Source organism: Gracilinanus agilis, chromosome 4 (assembly GCF_016433145.1).
Source record: "Gracilinanus agilis isolate LMUSP501 chromosome 4, AgileGrace, whole genome shotgun sequence".
Classification (NCBI taxonomy): Eukaryota; Metazoa; Chordata; class Mammalia; order Didelphimorphia; family Didelphidae; genus Gracilinanus; species Gracilinanus agilis.
In genome coordinates, this window is record NC_058133.1 from 290,771,935 (window position 1) to 290,786,786 (window position 14,852).

General features: G+C 38.3%; 1 protein-coding gene across 1 annotated transcript in view; it reads left to right on the forward strand.

Moving 5' to 3' along the window:
* Positions 1 to 14,852, forward strand: part of LRRC1 (leucine rich repeat containing 1) — a 219,930-nt gene that overhangs the window by 189,107 nt on the left and 15,971 nt on the right. The window contains exon 11 of the mRNA XM_044675349.1: positions 13,610 to 13,725. Coding sequence (XP_044531284.1) covers positions 13,610 to 13,725 — 116 coding nt within the window. The remainder of the gene's footprint in view (positions 1 to 13,609; positions 13,726 to 14,852) is intronic.

A 14,852-nucleotide genomic window follows, 5' to 3' on the forward strand; every position in this document is an offset into this window, starting at 1 on the left:
TGGATGAGAGAAATGTAAAGGAAGAAAGGATTTTTAAAAAGAAAAAGAAAGAATGAATAAGATTTGTGGGAGATAAAAGAGGATGGATTGAAATTGACTCTAAGGTTTCAACCTTAGGAGACAGAGAGAACATTGGTATCACTGAGAGAAATTGGTAGAAAATCCCATTTGGGGAGGAAGACAATGAGATATATTTCTTATCTGTTAAATTTGGGGTGATAGTGAAATATCCAAGTGAACCTTTTCTATAGACAGTTGAAAAAATGAGCCTTGAGCCTAAGTGAAGAATAAGGAAAAGAAAGATATTTGGATAGTCAGAGACTAATGACAAGATAATGGGACTTTTTTCTCTAGTAATAGTCTATGTTCTAGAAGCAAAGGTTAATGAAACAGATACTATCTAGGACAGGGAATTGCACGACAGTCCTACTAAAAGGTTCAGGGAGTCTGGTATGCTAGTGATTTGAAAATGAGTTACCAACTCTGATGCTGAGATTGGGGAAGAATCACAGAACAGTTAGGGAGGACCAATGTGGGAAGGATTTGAGGGTTTGAAGGTTCAGGTGAGAATGAGGAGTAGGACTGATTAAATGGATGTTGTGGACAGAAGATATTGGGGAGAGGTTGGTTGTATTTGGAGGGGAGTAATATGGAGCTGGTGATTTTTAGAGTTAAGTGGTACTAACACTAATTTTAACCCATATCATCAGTCTTTTACTTCATCATGGAGCTGCTGCTGAGCAACAAATTAACTCTACTCGTCTGTCCCATGTGGTAGTTGTTAATTATTTACCGCCCTTGATTTAAGATATTTTCTTTCTTTAAAATTTTTGGTATCCAGATCCCAGTTTTCCTTTATTTCCAAAGTTGTTTCCCTCTATCTCCTTCTCACTTCAAATATTAAGATATCTTACTTTCTGCAGATTGATCCAGGGCTATCTTCAAGAACTATGTGTTCTCAGGAGACAGTCCAAGTTAAGTGCCTTGTTTTCACAATTCCTAACCCAAGGTAACTCTTGATCAAGCTCAGGAAGCTCCCTTTCCCCCTCTTTTCCCATATAGATTGTCCTTGGACTCTTTAGGTTCTTAAAATCTCTCCTCCCCTTTGGCTCAGTTCATTCTAGCCCATCTATCTACAATGCTGCAGGCTACCTTCTAGGGACCAGAGTTCCTGCTGCTGAGCTCCTGCTTGGGTTCCACCATGACTTTTTTAGTTTCTAGAGACTTCTTGTTTTATGTTGGCAGAGGAGGAGGGTTTTATAACCAAAGGCTTTATAAATGGACTTGTACTCAGCATTTACAAATAGGTGATAATTCACTGAGCATTTCTAATACCACTATTCATATTTAATTAAGGCTATTTCCTAGAATTAAGGTTTAAGCCTAAATTGACAAAGGAAGCCCAAGCTAACCATATAAAATATAACTAATGAAAGTCCTCATAAAATCACAGAAACTCAGAATTTGGAAAGGTCCACTGAACCTGTCTAGTCTAACCTACTTGAACAGGAATCCCTTCAACAATATTCCTTTGAAGTTGTCTTCCAGCTTCCATAATTATGCTAGGTTGTGAAACTCTCTACATTTCTGGAAAGCTGATTCTATTTTTGGACAGCTTAAAATCTTAGGAAGTCTTTCCTCATATCAAACCAGATCTGCCTTTCCATAGCAATAATTAATCTGAATTTTATCTGTGCTTATGTTTTAAGGCAGAGAGGCACAAATCCCCCCAAATTGGGCAGGTATCTGGAATATCTGCAGAAATAACTTCCCGGGTATGTCCTAGGGTTAATCAAGGTTACTGCAGTTTTTACTCATTTTCCTAATCATGTTCATATCCGCTATATTAAGGGATTGTGGCCACCATTCAGAATGATGACACCAGAGGCCCTGAAGGAATGTGAGCCATCAAAAGAAGCCTCAGTTCTTTTCAGTATGCCTTAAGTTCTAAGGGCAAATACAAAGCATTAAAATATCTAGTAGTTCAAAATAGTGTTTTCTTGTTCATTGTGAAATCTCCATTAAGTTGTTTTTTTTTTTCTCTTAGATTCAACTAACTTTATAAGAACAAATTCTGGGTTAAGGTTTCTTTTTCTCTTTACAAAACCTTCAGTTTGTCCTCTTTACTCAAATTTTTACCTTAAGAGAGTGTCTTTGACATTTCTTGCCTTTTAGGAGTTTAAACAGTGACCTATTTATTTATGATCCTGTGTGTGGATTCTAAAAGCTGTATGACTTTGGTAAATCACATAACTTCTGTGGGCCTCAGGTTCCTCATCTATAAAATAAAAGGCTGGACTGGTTGGCTTTTAGGGTCCCTTTAGCTCTAAATCTATGATCCTGCAAAATCCACCTCTTATTCCTTAGCCTCAGTTTCCTCATTTGTAAAATGAGCTGGAAAAAGAAATGGAAACCACTCCAGTGTCTTTGCCAAGAAAACCTCCAACAGAGTCATGAAGAGACAATACAGCAACGGAACCCTTTCTTCTTTGCCCATTTTTATGCTGCAAATGCCTCCACCTTGTGAATACAACTCTGGAATTTTTCTTATTTTTGTCCTTATTAATTTTTATTGTTGATATTGAATATCCTTAAGAAGTTCTGATTATAGCACCATGTTCCAGCTTAAATATACTAGGGCAGCTTCCATTTTTAGTATTTGGAAAGGTTCCCAACCTCTAAAGAATTTTTGCTTTTGCATTTTATCCGTTTTCTGTGTTTTCCCTCCTCTACCTGTTAAAACATTTAATGTTTTGCTCTTTAAAAAATGAACTTTGGGGCATTTACTCATGTGCACACTTGATAAACAAAGAGGAAAATGTGCTGAACATCTGTCTACACGTCTGGGTGATAACTGCTGGCAGTTCTGAAGATGCCTTTGAGCTCTTGACCCAAACGGGTGAAATAGAGCAGCCAAGCCACAAAGAGCATTCTGGCCCTCTCTGCGTCATAGTGGTGGCTGCTATGGCTTCTGTGCTTTTTTCCCTGGACCTTTCTGGGATGTGAAAGTGGTTGTCTTGGAATGTGTGTGCAGCCCCTTCTGCATTTGTGGCTCAGTGTGTGCTGGCTCTCCCTTCAAGCCCCATACTATCTAATTGAAGTCTGCTATTATTGGATTCTGTGCTGTTTTGTGAAACTGAACATCCTCCCTTATAAGTGGTTGATTGACATGCTGAGGGTGGAAGGGAGTGCTGAAATGCAGACCCATTCTACTTGCACAGTTGAAGAGATTGACAGTAATGCGATGTGCAATGTTTTTGTTTTTGCCTTTTTTCCCCCTCTGTTGGCTTCTTTTGAAAGATAGCTTTGTCTGTTATTATTTTGGCATTAAAATTTAGTCAGGAGCAGCTCTTATTTGTGAGTTATTCTTTAAAAAAGAATAAGGGAAGGGAAATATATGTACTGTCTGCTTCATGATAATGTTTTTTTTTATATGTTTGTGGCAATATTTGTATTAGAGGAAAACTTGCCATTCAAATGAATGTCTCTTGTTTTCTTAATTGTTAGCTGCTTGGAAATTTTAAAAAGTCAGGTAACCTTGTAACCCTGTAAGTATTGTTCAGCTCATAGACTCACCAATAACATCCATTTTGTGTCTTGAATGCATGATGACTTCACCCCAGCTGGATGCTTTGCTGTGACCCTCATTGTCAACCATTGGAAATTTCTGTCTTAAGTTGAACTTAGCTCATGGCTGCATGACCCCAAACCCAACCTAGCTTTCTGTGTTTTTGATATATTCTGATTTTTCACTCTCACAAGAATGTTTTTTTTTTCCTGTGAATGAAACATTGCCAAGTGATTCAGTAATCGGTGAACAATAAAACAACACTTGATGGCTCATCTGACGTACTTAATCGCCATTTTCAGAATGGTTTTGTCTCTTTGATGGAAAGGTTCAATTTGCCTTCTTTGCTTCGTTAAGCATGTTTCAGATTTCCCCCCCCCCCCAGCCACATTGTCTGGCCCTATATTTAGTTCGTATTCTCTTGCCCATGTATGTGGTGGCATCCTCAGAGAATTAACAGCTTTTAGATATGGGGCAAGGAAGCAAGGGGGGATAGTTCCTCCCCCCTCCCCAGTCCTGGAATCAGGAATCTTCCTGAGTCTAAATATGGCCTCAGATACTTACTGGCTTTGTGACCCTGGGCAAGTCACTTAAATTTGTTTGCCTCAGTTTCCTCATCTGTAAAATGAGCTGGAGAAGCAAAAGGCTAACCACTCCAGTATCTTTGCCAAGAAAACCCTAAATAGGGTCACAAAGAGTCAGTCACAATGGAAAGGACTGAACAACAGCAACAGGTATTGGGAAGAAGAAAAGCAGGAAATTCAGGGGAGGAGGCATGGAATAGTGGAAGGAGTACTAATTCTGGAGGTAGAGAACATAGGTTCAGATCCTACCTCTGCTATTTCATTTACTTTGTACAAGTCATTTCCTGTCTGGTATTCTCAGGTTTCTCCTCTGTAAAGTGGATGGTTTTAACTTGCTCTTGAAGGTCCCTTATCACAAGATTCTTCAAGAGCATGGGTGCATAATCAGTCTGGGTAGAAAATCATACCCAGCCAAGTGATGGATGCCTAGCTTAGTTCCTTTGTTGGTCCATTAATTCAAGATGAAAGTCACTTGAACTTTTATTGTTCTTTTGTTTCCCTTGTGTCTGACTCTTTGTGACCCCCTTTGGGGTTTTCTTGGCAAGGATATCAGGGTTATTTGCCTGCTGTTCCTTCTCCAGCTCATTTTACAGATGAGGAAGCTGAGGCAAACAGGGTGAAGTGCCTTGTCCAGGGTCACACAGCTAGTAAGTGTCTGAGGCTGGATTTGAACTCAGATCTTCCTAGTTTTGGCTCTCTATCCATTGTGCCACTTAACTGCTTGATGCTAATTTCTTCTATGTATTCATATAGAGCTCGACTGGCACCAGAATAATAGAATGCAAGCACCTTGGAAGCAGGGATGATTTACATTTTTATTTTTGTGTCCCCAGCACTTACCACATTGAAAAAACTTAAGGGCTTTTTGAATGAATGAATACAGGTGAATAAGAATAGTAGGGAAAGTGAAAGGGAGTTTAATAACAGTAAAGTGGGACTTTCTTGGTGCACTCTAACTGCTGTGGCTGAAGGGCTGGTTCTGAATGGTGCATGGAAGAATCAGACTGATCTTGTGAGTGCAGAAAGTGTCTTCTGCATGACAAGGAGACTGAATTGGGTGGTAAGGAAAAGCTTTATAGATTGTTTTCCTCTCTGCTTGGGGGTCAGCAAACCCTGGTCTGCAGTAACCTAAGAATTTTCAAATACAAATTTATTTGTCCATGAACTATAGTTTACTGGCCCTTGCTCTGTATTAAAAACTTCCATTTTCCAATCAATCTACTCTGCCCTTTAAATCCCCCATCCCTTTCGGCACACACTTTATTGCTGAAGTCTCCTTTTCATCATCTTTCTCTTACTTTCCTCCTCTAGGTCCTAGAACCTATTAAAACTCAGCTTTCTCCAGAGGGATACCACTTTTCTCTTTCACCATCCTTTCCAGACCTGGCTTGCTCCTTTTCTACTTCCCAAAGAACAAGGGGGAGAAATCAACACACTCCTCAGTTTTCCTTTCAATTGTGGCTTTTCTGCCATCACTCAGCATATTCCCCTTCTTTGAAGTCCGTAATATTCTGATTATACCCTCTCCTTTCCTGACCTTAAGAACATTTTCCCATCTTCTTGGATGTCATTGTCCATTCCATCCTCACTAGCTTCAGAATTCAGAATTTTTTTTTCTAACACCATAGCCTCTTAGTTCTTTGTTCTCCCCATGAAGCATTCTATCCTGATCCACTGAATCAAGCTGTCCTTAGCTCAGTGAGGGCCGAGTTACAGAATCTCAAAGTTAGAAACAACTTCTTCCATCACGCAGTTCAGCCTCTACAAAGATCCCCAGTACAACATACCAGAAAAAAATGATAGTCCTGCCTTTGTTTGAAGACCTTAAGGGAGAGAGAATCTACTGCTTTCCAAAGTCACTTAATCTCCATTGCCTAGTCCTTACCACTCTTCTGCCTATACAGTATTGATTCCAAGAAGGAAAATAAGGGTTTTTTGTTTGTTTGTTTGCTTGAGTTTTTTTTCAATGTGGATTAAGTGACTTGCACAGGATCACACAGCAAGGAAGTATTTGAGACCAGATTTGAATCTATGACCTCCTGTCTCCAGGCAAAGCTCTCAGACCCCTGAGCCACCTACCTATCCCCTGTAAGGGTTTAAAATATTAAAAAAAAAATCCAATGCTCTGAATTCTCTTTCTCTGACCAGAATATCTCCTTTCAGAGGAATGTCAATTTAAAGCTGTCAAGAATTTGACAAAGCATATAGCTCAGAATTGGAATTTAACACATGGAATTTAACAGATTCCCCCCACCCCGAATTAAATGACCTGCTCCAGATCATAAAGGCTGGAGGTGGCAAAGCTACCCAAATGATTCAGGATTTCTGACTTTCTTTCTGCTATATTCCTGATTTCAAATTTATGAAGTGTCTGCTAATTGGAGGAAAATGAGCTGGAGGCAGGGGACGGCAAGATAAGATCTAACTTAGCCCTTGTCCTCAAGAATCTCATACTCTTCTGGGGAAGAGAGATAATTAAATATAAAGTCATTTGAAGTAGGAAGGAGCACTAATGACTGTGAAGCTTCACACAGGAGGTGATACTTGAATTGAGCCTCCAAGTAGAATAGAATATCCATGGGGACAGGGGCAACTTTTTTCAGCATCGTGCTCCATCTTTCCATCTTTCTCATAGACTCCGTCTCTCTGCACCTACTTCCATCCTCCTTGTAATCTCCAGTTCTTTGACCTCATTTCCTTTCTTCCATGGTCTTGATTCTGCTGTTAAAAATGACCTCTTGCCCACCCCTGAATCCCTTCCTTCCCTCATCTTATCTTTCATCCATTCTAATCTCCATAGTCCCAATGCTGGATAATTCTCACCTATCAATCTCATTCTTCCTTCCAGGCCCCCAAAATCCCCAATCCTGCTGGAGGAAGTCAGGAACTGCCTTTCTGACCATGATCCTCCATGAAATCAGACTGTCAGACCTCAGTTACCCCTTAATTTCTGCATAACAATCCTTATTCATCTTTGTATCTCTAGGATCTAGCAGAAGAACAGCATGTAAAAGGTGCTTAGTAAATGTAGTGGTGTCAAGAGACTAAGCCAGCATTGGTTCTGGTGATTTCTGTCTCATTCATGATGAGGGCAGCATTTTGAACAGTATTAGGATATTGATAGAAAAGCATCTAAAAATATTCTAGTTTCTAAGATCTTGTTTCAATCCTCATTAGATTTGGGGTGGAGGGCACAGATTTTACTTAATGAATTTATTCCATTTGGGTATGGGGCATTGGCTAATGAATCGGGCTCTGTAATTCCTTCCACATTTTCCTAACCAATAAATTTCAGCATCTCTTTTGCTATTTACCATCCTAAAGAGTTGTTTGGGCACAGTGAGAGTTTAAACCATTTGCCCAGAGTCACATAGCTAATACTGGTCAGGGGCAGAATTCAAACCCAAGTGTTCAAGCTTCAGAGTCTGCTCCTTTTCCATTGTCAAAGTGTCTTTATTGGTTTGTTTTTTTTTTTTGCAAACTATGCAATTCAAATTGACTTTCTGACCTAAACAGAAATGCAGTAGGGGGCAGCTAAGTGGCTCAGTGGATTGAAAGCCAGGCCTAGAGACCAAAGTCCTGGGTTCAAATCTGGACTTAGACACTTCCCAGCTGTGTGACCCTGGGCAAGTCACTTGACCCCCATTGCCTATCCTTACCACTCTTCTGCCTTGGAACCAATACACAGTATTGGTTCCAAGACAGAAGGTAAGGGTTTTTAAAAAATGCAGTTAAAAAGTCAAAACAAATGGAACTTGACCTTCCTTTCAGCCATTCAACCTATTCAGCCAGGTGGTACAGTGGAGGGAGCACTGGGCTTGGAATCTGCTTTATTAGTTCAAATTCCACTGAAATACTAACAAACTTTGTGACCCTAGGCAAGTCACTTAACCCTGCTTGCCTCAAGTTTCTTCATCTGTAAAATGAGCTGGAGAGGAAAATGGCAAACCATTCTAGTATCTTTGCAAAAAAAAAAAACAACCCAAAACCCAAAACCCAAATGGAGTCACTAATAGTTGGACACAAGTAAAAACAACTAAAGAACACTCAAACTCCAAAGTTTCTATATGAAAAATAGCAGATAATACAGAGTTGATATAAAAATGTGTGAAAGCACCATTTTTTGTTATTATCGAAACATAATTCCTTTTCGTCCTGTCAGGGCTCTAATGTTGTTTGTGGATTTTTTTAAAGGGGTGGAGTGGAATAGAGAAGTAAAGGGAAGGCTAGTAATGGATTTCATCTGACCAGGTAAATTAATGAGTCAAATATCTAAGAAGACTGGGATTTTTTTCCCCTCTCACAAGTTTAGTGGGAGATTAGTCTGTTTACTCATTTTTAATAAACCTATAGGTAAGTTTTTGCTTCCATGAAGTGAATTGCTTTGTAAAGCTTTTCACCTTTGAAAAACAAAGAGGTCTTTAATTTTTTTTATTATTATTATTTTAAACCCTTAATTTCTGTGTATTGACTTATAGGTGGAAGATTGGTAAGGGTAGGCAATGGGGGTCAAGTGACTTGCCCAGGGTCACACAGCTGGGAAGTGGCTGAGGCCGGATTTGAACCTAGGACTTCCTGTCTCTAGGTCTGGCTCTCAATCCACTGAGCTACCCAGCTGCCCCGGTCTTTAATTTTTTTTAACTTTTTAATTTTTTGTGTAAACATTTGCAAAGCAGACAGAGCTACTGAGAGTTGGATGACTAAGGTATGTCCCCAGGATACTTCACAATAACATGTGCTTTTTTGCTGGCAGGAGCTTATAAAAGCAGCGGTGGGGTACAGAAACGGGGTAACAATTAAGAGATCAAAAGGTCACATGGGCTGCTTTGACAGTACACAGGGCAGACCAGGCTCTCTTGACACAAATGCCATCCGCCCCTGGACAATGTCTAATGGGTGTGAGTTTAGGGTGGGAAAGGAAATGGAAAAAAACATTAAGGAAGTCGAGAACATAAACACATCATATTAAAAAGATGCTTTGGTGGATAATACACACTCTTTTTTTCAAAAAAAAAAAATACCATAACCAGAGCTTTGCAAAACATGGAGCCCACATTATCACAATAAAAAAAAAAGCCAAATAACAAACACATCCAGTGAATCATTCCAGGAAACAGAAATTTCCAGTTAGGTAATTGAAAAAACTGACTTCATAATAGGTAGAGGCTTCTCTCTATAAATATTTATTTAGCACCTGTTGTGTACAAGGAACTATGAGAATTTTTTTTTAAAACAGCCTTATCTTATTTGCCTTCAAAGAACCTACCTTCTAGTTGTGAGGGAAAGATAGAGACACAAGAAAAGTTAACAATGATGCAAGAAATAACAAAAGTTTAATTATGCCCCCTTGACATATTCTGTTCCAAATAAGCTGTTCATTGAGTATCTTCTATGCTTAGGATATATTTCTTTCTCATTTCTGCTTGCCATAACCTTTTTTCTCAATTAAGACTTGGCTGAGGGGGCAACCAGGTGGCTCAGTGGATAAAAAGCCAGATCCTGGGTTCAAATTTGACCTTACATACTCCCTAAATGTGTGACCCCCAGGACAAGTCTTTTTAACCCCATTTGCCTAGCCCCTATCACTCTTCTGCCTTGGAACTAATAATATTATTTCTAAGCCTGAAGGTAAGTGTTTAAAACAAAAACTTAGCTAAGGGCCACCTCTAACCTTCCCAAACTTACCTTACCTCCCCAAATCTTCCTTCCTTACCAAAAGGGTGAAAAACTGGTTTGAGGGTAGGAGTGAAGCATGTCTGGGGCCTGCCTTAATTAGTAAACTAAATGAGGCTCTGGTTGGATTGGCCTCAGGGTAAATGTTCCAGAGATAAAAGGGCTAAAACCTCCTGGTTATAGTCTGGTCCAGGTAAGGGACTTGGTGAAAGGATGGACAAGGAATAGAATGAAGCAAAATGAGATCTTTGAGGGCAGCCTAAAAGTAGGCAAAGTTCCGAGAACTAGAGCTGGATTTTAATTTGGGTACTGACCAGATAAAGGGCAGAATTTGGGAATGGAGAACCAAAGACAAATGAGCAAGAGAAATTATATACAAATTTAGAACAGAAAACTTCCATGTCCCTGTTATCCCAGTAATTTATCCAGAGGGATTGTTTGTCTTTTAGACCTCTTGAAACGGAAAATCTTTCAAGATCTAGATAAGTGAGAATTAGGCAGTATATATGAAGATATTCTGAATACCAGATTTCTGTGAAGACAAGATTAACCAATGCCACAAGCAGGGTGAACTCAAAAAGATGGCTTTAGGAGCCAACGGCCCTTTAGCCCAACATACTCCAAAGCCCAAGTTTAAGGGCCTGTGATGGACAAGTATGGATGACACTCTACCAGGAAGTTTGGTCTGATCTATTTTCTTTTGACCTGCTTCAGAACCAGACTACTGGGTTGGGTTTGAAGGTCTGTTGCCTACAGCAGAGATAAGCAAAGAGAGATGCTATTAGTGGTCAAGATTTCATCAGTTTTGCTGGCTCATTACTGTGCCAGCTTGATTGGGGTGATGATGGTGATGATAAAAAACAAAATGCATTAAACAGAAGATCTGAATTCATTTCCATATAACACCTGGGTAGGCATATAGTGGTTTATCCATCTTCAGAAACTTCCAAAAATATCTCAAGAATTGTCTGAAGGATTTTACAGACTAAATTGTACTAGTTTTCCTTTTAAAATTAATTTATTCACCAAATGGTCTCATTAGGCCTCTGGGCCTTTAATTTTCTGTTTAATATTATTTTAAAAATTATTATATTAATCCATTTGCTCTTTCCTGATTCCTATTTGTTTTTATGATTAAGTTGCTTCTTACGTTTCAAAGAATTTAATATTAGAAAACTCCAGAGAGAGAAAGAAAATAACCTGTCCAAAGTTATACAGATAGTGGGTAGAAGAGCTGGAATCAAAACCAGATTGTCTGACTCTGAATCCAGTATTCTTTCCACTAAATGATATTGTCTCTCTAATAAAAACACCATAATTTCTAACTTTTAAAAATGTGTTAATTTTTAGTTTAGTTTTAATCACTAAATAAAGATGATAAATTTAGCTAGTCTATATATAGTCGACATATAAACACATATATGTAGAAGACACCTCAAATTTTAGTAAGAATTTACCTCAATAGATATGGGAAGTTTTTTGGCTTATTTTTAGTCTGATGTTGCAGGGTTGGTAAATGAAGGAACAAAACTGAGTTAACAGGAAATTGATACATGAAATCTAGGTGAAATTGATAGAGAAAAATAATATGTGAAAAAAATATCAAAATTTCAGAATTTTCACACGAATATATCTGGTTACCATTGGAGGGGATGATAATTCTAGAGTAGTTAGATAGAGCCAAGAAGACCCAAGTTCAAATCCAGCCACAGACACTTAGCTGTGTGACCCTGGGCAAATTGCTTAATTTCTGTTTTCTTGGGTTCTTTAATTGTAAAAGTGTAAAGTAGATACTTTAAAAATGCTTATTTTGGGGGGCAGCTGGGTAGCTCAGTGGATTGAGAGCCAAGCCTAGAGACGGGAGGTCCTAGGTTCAAATCTGGCCTCAGCCACTTCCCAGCTGTGTGACCCTGGGCAAGTCACTTGACCCCCATTGCCTACCCTTACCACTCTTCTGCCCTGGAGCCAATACACAGTACTGACTCCAAGACGGAAGGTAAGGGTTTAAAAAAAAATGCTTATTTCTGGGGCAGATGAGTGGCTCAGTGGATAGAAAGCCAAGCCCAGAAATAAGAGGTCCTGGGTTCAAATCTGGCCTCAGTTTGCTTCCTAGCTACATGACCCTGGAGAAGTCACTTAACCCCAGTCGCCTAGCCCTTACCACTTTTCTGACTTGGAACAGATACTTGGTATCCATTCTAAGACTGAAGGTAAGGGTTGTCGTTTTTTTAAATGTTTATTCCCTTCTGTTAGAGCAAGAAAAGACCTCAGATCATCATCTCTTCCAACCCCTCATTTTACCAATGGGGAAACTGAGGGACAATTATCTAAGGTGAGATTTGAATCCAGGACTTCTAACTTTCAGAGGCAATATTCATCCACATTTCCATTGATAATGGCTTGACATCATTGAAAAAAGCTTAACATATACATTTGCTAATTCTGATGTGGTGGTGAAATAATTGAAGTTTGCTCTTTTAATCCTATTATCCTGTTTATCCCTTAGAAAGGAAAATTAAAAAACATGTAAGAACTCAGATCTTGTGTAATGTAAATAAAAATATCTAGTGGCTAAAGGGACTTATATTGTGATAGAAAGTTGATATCTCTTCTTTCTTCTTTTTCTTTTCTTCTTTTTTATTTTTTTGAAAACAGGGGTTTCTAGTAGAAAAGTTTAGAAAAGCTTTTTTAGAAATCAGAGAATACAAACTTCCTTTGTTTCCTCTCACTTACAGAGTCCTTTGGTGGATTCTTCCATGCCTCAGAGAGGCATCAATAGTTTCCTTTATGAACTTATTCTAGTAATTGCTTCTAGTCAGGATATAGACCACAGGAAAAATGTGGTAGGATTTTTTTTTTCCTGAGGTTCTGTAAGATGTTGAATTTAGGATTAAAATTTTTCCATCAGTTTCCCTAACTCTATATGAAATACAAATGACTTTTCCTAACTGAATCCCTTAACTGTTTTTTTAAAAGGAGATTATATAGATTCCAGTGACCTTTAATTACTTATATTTTAAAATGGTGATTGGATTTGTTGAATACACTTATGTTTATTTGTATATTTTAGCTATAACTGTTTACCAAATTTACTTTTGTGTTGTTGAGTCTCCTGCACAAGGAAAGTAAGTGTTCATATGCTAAGAAATGGAGAAAATGAACAGAAAACTGTTGTGATGATCCTCCTCTAGTGGACATTTCTACATTCTGACAGTTCTACTAATGCTTATTTGAACATTTTCCCATTGATTTTTATTATATTACTATATATCCTTGCATTAACCAAGACATTCCTGTAACCAAGTAATTCCTGTAGAATTTCCTGTAATGAGGGGTCTGTTTTTTGAAAAAGTAATTCTCTGTCCTATATCCGAAAGTCTTTAGCAGTTAATAACTTAGCAAATCACTGCACGTCCTGGGTCTTTGGGTGGTTCTTTGAAAGCAAAGTTAAGTTCACAATTTTATTAGACAAGAAGTTAGAATTGGAAAAATAACATCTTAATTTCCTAATGAAATTATTTAACCTTGCTATTTAGAGGTTATTGAATCAAGAGGCACTTATTGTTAGTGTGTTGAAAAGGCATTTGTGAAAATATGGGAATTAGAAAGCTTTGATGATTCAATTTAAACCTTAAGCTGAGTGGATAATTAAGGCTGACGATGGTTATTGTGACACAGTCCTCATGTCCTGCCCTATTATACATTCTGTCTGTGCATCCCACCCCTTGTGTAATAGATTTTCGAGCGCAGAAGGGCAAAAACTGTCTTTCCTTTTTAACTCTAGATTGGTGGGTGTTGCAGTCTCACCGTATTCTCTGTGCGTGACAACAGATTAACTCGGCTTCCCGCAGAAGTTTCACAAGCAACAGAACTTCATGTCCTCGATGTTGCTGGAAATAGGTAAGCCATTTCTTGGTTGGTTTGGAAGATTTATGCGTGTGTATGTGCATGTATATATTTTGTATATAACACATGCTATATGTAATATATAGTATATAACAATACTATATGTAATATATAACTATTTATTATAGACACACTTTATACACATATATTATATACAAATGTATATTATACACATGCATGAATATATTTTATACATATATACACGGATATCTATTATACACATTTATACACTTATATTTTATACACATACCTACACACAATTATACATTTTATACATACATCTATACATGTAAACATTTATACACACATACATTATACATGTGTTTTGTGCACACACATATTTTCTACACACATCTACACATGTATACATTTTATATACTGATATTTTATACCCATGTATTTTATATATGCATACATTTTATGTACACACATTTAAAGGCATTATATACACATACATTATACATGTGTTTTGTGCACACATTTTATACACATATGTGCAATGATTATACATATATTCACATGTGCATTTTATGCCTACATTATTGTACATGTGTGCATGTTTATGTTCATGTATACACATATTTGTGCAGCCATATTATACACACATATACAATAATAAATAGGCACAGCTGTGTGCATGCCCACATTACACACATGTGGGTGCAATATGTGTGTGTGTGATGTGGGTACACACACAGAGCCTATATACTTATTTTCAGGTAAGAGGCTAAGTGAAAAGTTATATGGTAGAGTGTAGAGGTTGCAATCACTCCGTGAGCATTTATTGAGTACTTGCTGTGTGCTCTGTGCCAGTCCCGGTGCCGAGTCCCTGCTTCAGATGCACGAAGGCTTTGGGTCCATTCTTCTCTTACACCAAGTGGCCCTGTAAGTTTACCTTGCAGTGGTACCCAGCTGACTCTTTTAAAACGTTCAAAGCAAGTACAGGTTCGCATTGATAGAAGGAATTTTCTGGGCATTCCCTACACCAATGAAATCACGGAGCTGGTTTAAAAAGAACATTGGGACAGGGAGGTGGCCCAGTGAGCACCTGGAGTCGGGACGACCTAGCCTCAGATGCTACCTAGCTATGTGACCCTGAGCAAGTCACTTAACCTTGTATG